The sequence below is a fragment of the Phasianus colchicus genome, chromosome 2 (assembly GCF_987193195.1).
Source record: "Phasianus colchicus chromosome 2, bPhaCol1.hap1.1, whole genome shotgun sequence".
In the NCBI taxonomy this organism is placed as follows: Eukaryota; Metazoa; Chordata; class Aves; order Galliformes; family Phasianidae; genus Phasianus; species Phasianus colchicus.
The window spans coordinates 65,144,979-65,150,978 of NC_143437.1; the positions used below are offsets into that span (position 1 = coordinate 65,144,979).

Genomic DNA, 6,000 nt, shown 5'->3' on the forward strand with positions numbered 1-6,000 from the left:
CAGGTGATGATTGCTATCAGCTCTAGCTATTGCCGAGCTAGGTTTCTTCAAAATGGTGCCCAAGATCAAGCTGGCAACAAGTTACACATAGTCTTCCCCATGCAGTATAGACAGAAGTATTTAATTTAAGGATCAAAAAACTTCCAGCAATCATGACGCTTAAATCCTTTTTGTGTAGCCAGTCCTGATGCTTGAAATACTTAGAACAAGAACTTGAATAATTTGGATGAAAAGGATCAAAGCGTTTGATAGAAAGCAGTACATACATGACCAACAAAATAGACCTCTCTGATACTAATATAAACTTAGTAATGATAATTTGTTCATTTCCTATATCTGAATGTTCTTTGTCATTTGGGACCACTGACTTCTCTCTTGAGAATTCCTTGTCTCAAGCCTTCCTCAATATTTGTGAAGGTTTTTCCTCAGAAGAAAGTATAAAAATCAAAGATCTTATGTTTGCTCACTTGCACTGTCATAGCAGAAGAGTAGGATGATCGTATATCAGTATGTATCATATATCATTTTCTAGACATGATCAAGCACAATACGATACACGTCCACAGTTACTGTAAGATGTTATGCTCAAAGCAAAAGAAATCATAGGTTAGGAAGGTTCGTAACTTACAGTAATAAGGTTAAAATGGAAAGAAGGATTGGAAAACCATGATTGCTTTCTTCTTGATCTGTCATATTATGTCTGTGCAGTTTCACGCATCAGCAGTGTTAGAAGTATACAATAAATTGTATTTTGTTGGTTAGAAAAAACTCTCTTCCAGTGTTAGAGGATCAGAAATTCTAAGACTATCTATAGGCTTTGTATATAAACACTTCTTGACCTCTTTGAAGATTCATTCAGTTAAACAAAGGCCATAATACAACTTTAGTGACAAATGTATAGCTAATTAGCAATTGATGCACTTAAAACAGCACAGTACTGTTTTTATTGAATTAGTTACACATGATACTTCTCTTTTTTTCCCCCAACAGAAAGTAAAGATTTACTATGAGATCCTAGGTCATCTGATACTGTGTGATGTACTTGCAACACAAAAATGGAAGTCTATTAACCAGATTGAAGCACATAAGGCCCTACTGCTTCTTTGATTGAAGAATTGCTTCAGGTACAGAAGAAAAGCTACAGGAAGACAGTGTCTGTGTGCAGACAAAAGCACTACGACTTTTTCTTTATTATCCACATATCTCAAGTCAACTTCATTTCTGAAAAATACCGAGAACAGAACTAAGGGAGATATAAAACCTTGGAAAGCTGTATTAATACTGTTGTAAAAAAAATCATACCCAACTAAACCGTGCACAGGACATACTTATCTGAATAGGTACTGTCAATTTCACAGCTCATTTGCCAGAGGTCAGAGACAGACAGATATGAGATTGTTCAGCAGCCATAAGGTCCTAGAGGGCCAGCATCACAAGCAGATAAACCTGTATTGTATTTAATGGTTCAAGATGGGTTCCACTTTAAGGGCATGAGGCTTCTCAAGAAGTGTTCATATATTTGTAGCCAGTTCACAAGTGCAAAGGGACCTGCTATGTGATTCTCAGCACCTGGCAATTTTGTTCTTTGAGAAAATAACCCACTTAACAGATAGGAGAATGCATCACTGAGGAAAAATCATCAACTTCCCTGCAATGAACAGGGACATTAATAGCTAAGTCAGGTTGCTCAGGGCCTTATTCAGCCTCACAAAGTCTCCAGGGATGGGCCATCAATCATATCACTAGACAGCCTGTTCCAGTGCCTCACCACCCTCACTATAAAAGATTTTTTCTTACACCTGAAGCCGGAGGCCCGCTCCAGCCTCATCAAGGTGTTCGCAATCGTTAGGGACATCTCGGTCTGTCCATCTACCTCGGTGCACACCAATGTGGTGGGTGGTAAAATGGCGTTTATTAACTCGTGACAACAGTTTATATAGCCTTGTACACCTTCGTCTACGCCCCTCTTATCACACGTAAGCGCTTACTTCACTACTTCTTATCTAGTTACTACGAGCAACTACTCGAAAGTTCTCTGCTCACTGCTACATCTCCCCCCCCCCTATGCACAAGCATAACTACCCTATGCACAAGCGCAACTACTTTATCCTGAGAGGACCCTAACCGCGTACAACCGAAACCCCGCTTTGCGCCTATACATGCCACTGTCCTCTCAGTCAAGCCTTGCCCCGTTACATCCCGAATCGCAAAGTTCCCGCGCTACCCTTATACCGCTACATTTTCTGACTGCCTACAAGCCTTTTGCATTTTACTATATTCTACGCGATAATTGACTGTGCGGTCAATCATCCTTTGAATACAACCTAACATAATTTGTAGAAAGCATGGCATACACACTATCAAAAGCAGGATAACTACAAGTCCTAAAAGCAGTCCCTTCAATAAGTGCACACCCCATTCTCCGATGTCTCCAAACACACTTCTCAGCCAGCCTCCGATGGTGTCCGTCTCCACGCCGATCTTGTTGACATGTTCCTTCAGATACTGAAGCTTCTTGTGCATCGATTCACTGTGATCGCTGAGATTGAAACAACACATCCCTTCTAGGTCTTCACATTCATGCCCCTGTTAGAAACGCGTTTTCTCGTTGGCAGCAACAATTGAGTTTCCTCCATGCTTCTCCCGGCCTTCTTTTGAGGTTCCTGGGCTGTCTCCTTCTTCTTCGGTGTTCACAGGAGCCATACCTGCAAAACTCAGAGTCCCTCGTTACTGTTCTCTTTCATCAGATCTGGTTTGCACTGGCAAGCCAAGGACCGCAATAGCTACAGCCCAGTGGGCCTGGGCCGAGGTAGAATTAGCTTTTCCGTGTTGGGTAGCCACGATCATCGTGGAGGCTGTGTCAACAGTAACTGCCAACCACGACCAAGGTGACATTCGCGGCTCCCACGTAAAGCCCGTCTGCCATATCTGCAGCAGCCCTAAGCTGCGGGGGTTGACCCCCGCCCCAATAGCAGGAGCTGAATTACAGTGAGGGCAGGCCTGCACCACATCCCTTGCAGCTGTAATGGAAATACCACAGGCTCGAGCGAGTACCCGGGCGCCTATGTGAAGCGTGGAGTGGAGGTCTCTGGCCTTCCGGATCGTCAGGACACGGGACCCTGCAGCCGCATCTGCGGCTGCGTTGCCCTCTGAAAAGAATCCTGGTACATCCGAATGACTTCTTACATGTAAAATTGCTACAGGCTCTACTCGGGTGCACAAAGCATCTTCTAAGATAAGCGCTGCTTCCGTACTAGGGATGCCTTCTTGGCCCATTTTCAAAGCGAGCTTAGCTGCAAAAGCAGAATCTGTGACTATGTTACAGGGAAGGAAGGGCCAATAAACAATCGCCATCGCAACAGCCCTGACCTCGAGCATCTGAACGCTGGCGCCCAACGTGGGGCTCGAACTCACGACCCTGAGATTAAGAGTCCCATGCTCTACCGACTGAGCTAGCCAGGCCTTGGTTATTACAGACAGGAACCGTGAAGGCAAAAGCCTCCCTGTCTTGCCCAGCCAGGGGTATGGAGAAAAAGCAATCCTTCAAATCGATAACAACAACCCCCCAGCCTGCAGGCACGGCAGATAGTACGGGCGCACCCTGCTGAACTACACCAAAAGGCACTAACTGAGTGTTAACTGCGCACAAGTCATGCAGCAAGCGATAGGATCCTGACCGTTTCTTTATCACAAATACAGGAGTGTTCTATTGACTAAGAGAGGGTTCTATACGACCTAAGCGAAGCTCTTGCTGTACTAATGCGTGAAGCGCTACAAGCTATTCCGTCAGTAAGGACCACTGATCCACCCAGACAGGTCGCACTTCCTGTCTCCAGCGCAGTGGGATCGCATACTGCGCTAACAATTGACAGATCGTGGCCCCCACTATAAATTGTTATGCCTGCTGCCCCTGTTCTGCTGTAGCAGAACAGGCCTTTCCAGGGAAACATCCCTGCTGATTACGATAATCTCAACCATCTGGGCGGACCTCCGAGTGGGCGTTGTTCCTCCCACGGTCTCGGGTGGCTGCCGCTACAACCGTCTGCAGCTGGACGTCCCAAGCGTCCAACCACAAAGCATATTGAGCAGGGGCTAGTACGACCCTCATAAGATTCGTAACATCGTGCGGCAGCAGCGGGGAAGACATCACAGCTTCCACTTCTGCCATAGTAACCGGAGACCGCAAGCCTTTGGTCCTAACTGTATCAGCCAATCGCGTAATTACTTTCGACTCCAAGGGAGCCCAGGCCGGCCCCCCCGCTTTTATCACCACGGGCATAGCTATCACGGACGGAGCTGCCGCTGCAAGCTCCTCCCTTACTCTCGCCCAGTCAGTCAAAGCTGGCCCGGGGGCCGAGTCGAAACACCCCGGCTCCACCTTTCGCTCTGCCCCTCGGGGCGGATCGTCCCTCCCCGCCGGTGACGTGGCTACGCCCTCCCCGCTCGGCCCTCCCAACCCCTCCAGAGAAGGATACAAGCCGCTCCCCCCGTAAGGAGGGGGGGCCGAGGGGGCAGCTGTGGCGCAGCTGCAGCCTGCGCCTGTCCCACAGTGATAACAAGATGTTGTTTTTGGCGCGGTCGCCTCTCCCGGCGCCATCTTCGTGTCTTGCTGCGCAGCTGAAATCTTCTCCTCTCCGCCGTTCTGAGGCTCCGCGACCGGTTTCCCTGTGGAATCTGCGGGAGAGACCTTTCCTCCCCCCAAGCCCAGCCAAAACTTCGCTTGCTCAGATGTAACCTGCTCCTCTCGCGCTGCCTTCAGCGCCCCCCAGACCAATCCCCAGGTTTTCAACTCCCCTGACTTCCCGAGTACCATCGCCCGCTGAGAAAGCGCTGCGGTGACAGCATCCCACGACCCCGGGGTATATAAATCTGAGGGAGATGTAAGCAGCCCCTCCTTTAATAACAGTGATAACACTGTACCTATTTCCTTCTTAGAAGGAGCATTTTTACCGCAATGGGTCTTACACGCGGACGAAATCACCTTTATGACGGCTTCCATCGCCGGGCGTAATCTCCCCGACGGATCAAGTGACCACCAGGCTCCTCTTCCGATGGTCCCCTGGGTCCTCGGACAGGCCTTATAGGCTATCGGCCGTACCTTCCGACGCTACCCAGCTTCCACTCTCCTAAGCCGCAGCCCCCTCTTCTAGGGTCATCACCTCCTTCCCCAAGGGAGGTGGATGAGAGCAGGATCCTGCCACGCCGCCTGTGGCCGACCACTTTTCCCTAACGATCACGTCGGGGTCACCATATGAAGCCGGAGGCCCGCTCCAGCCTCATCAAGGTGTTCGCAATCGTTAGGGACATCTCGGTCTGTCCATCTACCTCGGTGCACACCAATGTGGTGGGTGGTAAAATGGCGTTTATTAACTCGTGACAACAGTTTATATAGCCTTGTACACCTTCGTCTACGCCCCTCTTATCACACGTAAGCGCTTACTTCACTACTTCTTATCTAGTTACTACGAGCAACTACTCGAAAGTTCTCTGCTCACTGCTACATACACCTAACTTAAATCTGCCCTCTTTAAGCTTAAAACCATTTCCCCTTGTTCTGTTATCACAGACTCTGCTGAAGAATCTGTCCCCTTCTTTCCTGTAGCTCCTCTTCAGATACTTAAGGCCACTATCAGGCCACCTTGCAGCCTTCTCTTCTCCAGGTCGAACAGCCCCAGCTCTCTCAGCCTGTTCTCATAGAGATGTGTTCCATCCCTTGGATCATTTTTGTGGCCCCCCTTCTGGACACACTCCAACAAGTCTATGTCTCTCCTGTACTGAGCACTCCACATCTGGATGCAGTACTCCAGGTGAGGCCTCACCAGCACAGATTAGAGGGGCAGGATCACCTTCCTCAACCTGTTGGCCATGCTTTTTTTGATGCAGCCTGGGGTTTAGTTCTGGGCTATGAGGGGAAGGTAGGTAGGTAGATAGGTAGGTAGGTAGGCAGGCAGACATGAAGGAAGGCAGGAAGGCAAGAGGGAAGGAGGGAAGGAGGGAAGG

The 6,000-nt window shown here is 48.7% G+C and overlaps 1 protein-coding gene across 1 annotated transcript; it reads right to left on the reverse strand.

The window, feature by feature from the left end:
- Positions 1–1,890: 1,890 nt before the first annotated feature.
- Positions 1,891–5,502, reverse strand: LOC149919073 (uncharacterized). Its single transcript, XM_090135872.1, has 2 exons — positions 5,326–5,502; positions 1,891–5,226 (listed from the first exon to the last, which is right to left on the reverse strand). The coding sequence occupies exon 2, from the start codon at positions 4,997–4,999 to the stop codon at positions 3,971–3,973; it is 1,029 nt and encodes a 342-aa protein (XP_089991998.1). The 5' UTR covers positions 5,000–5,226; positions 5,326–5,502; the 3' UTR covers positions 1,891–3,970.
- Between the last annotated feature and the right edge of the window lie 498 nt (positions 5,503–6,000).

Coding starts and splice junctions, on each gene's coding strand:
- LOC149919073 (XM_090135872.1), bottom strand. CDS start 4,999: ATGGAAGCCGTCATAAAGGTGATTTCGTCCGCGTGTAAGACCCATTGC.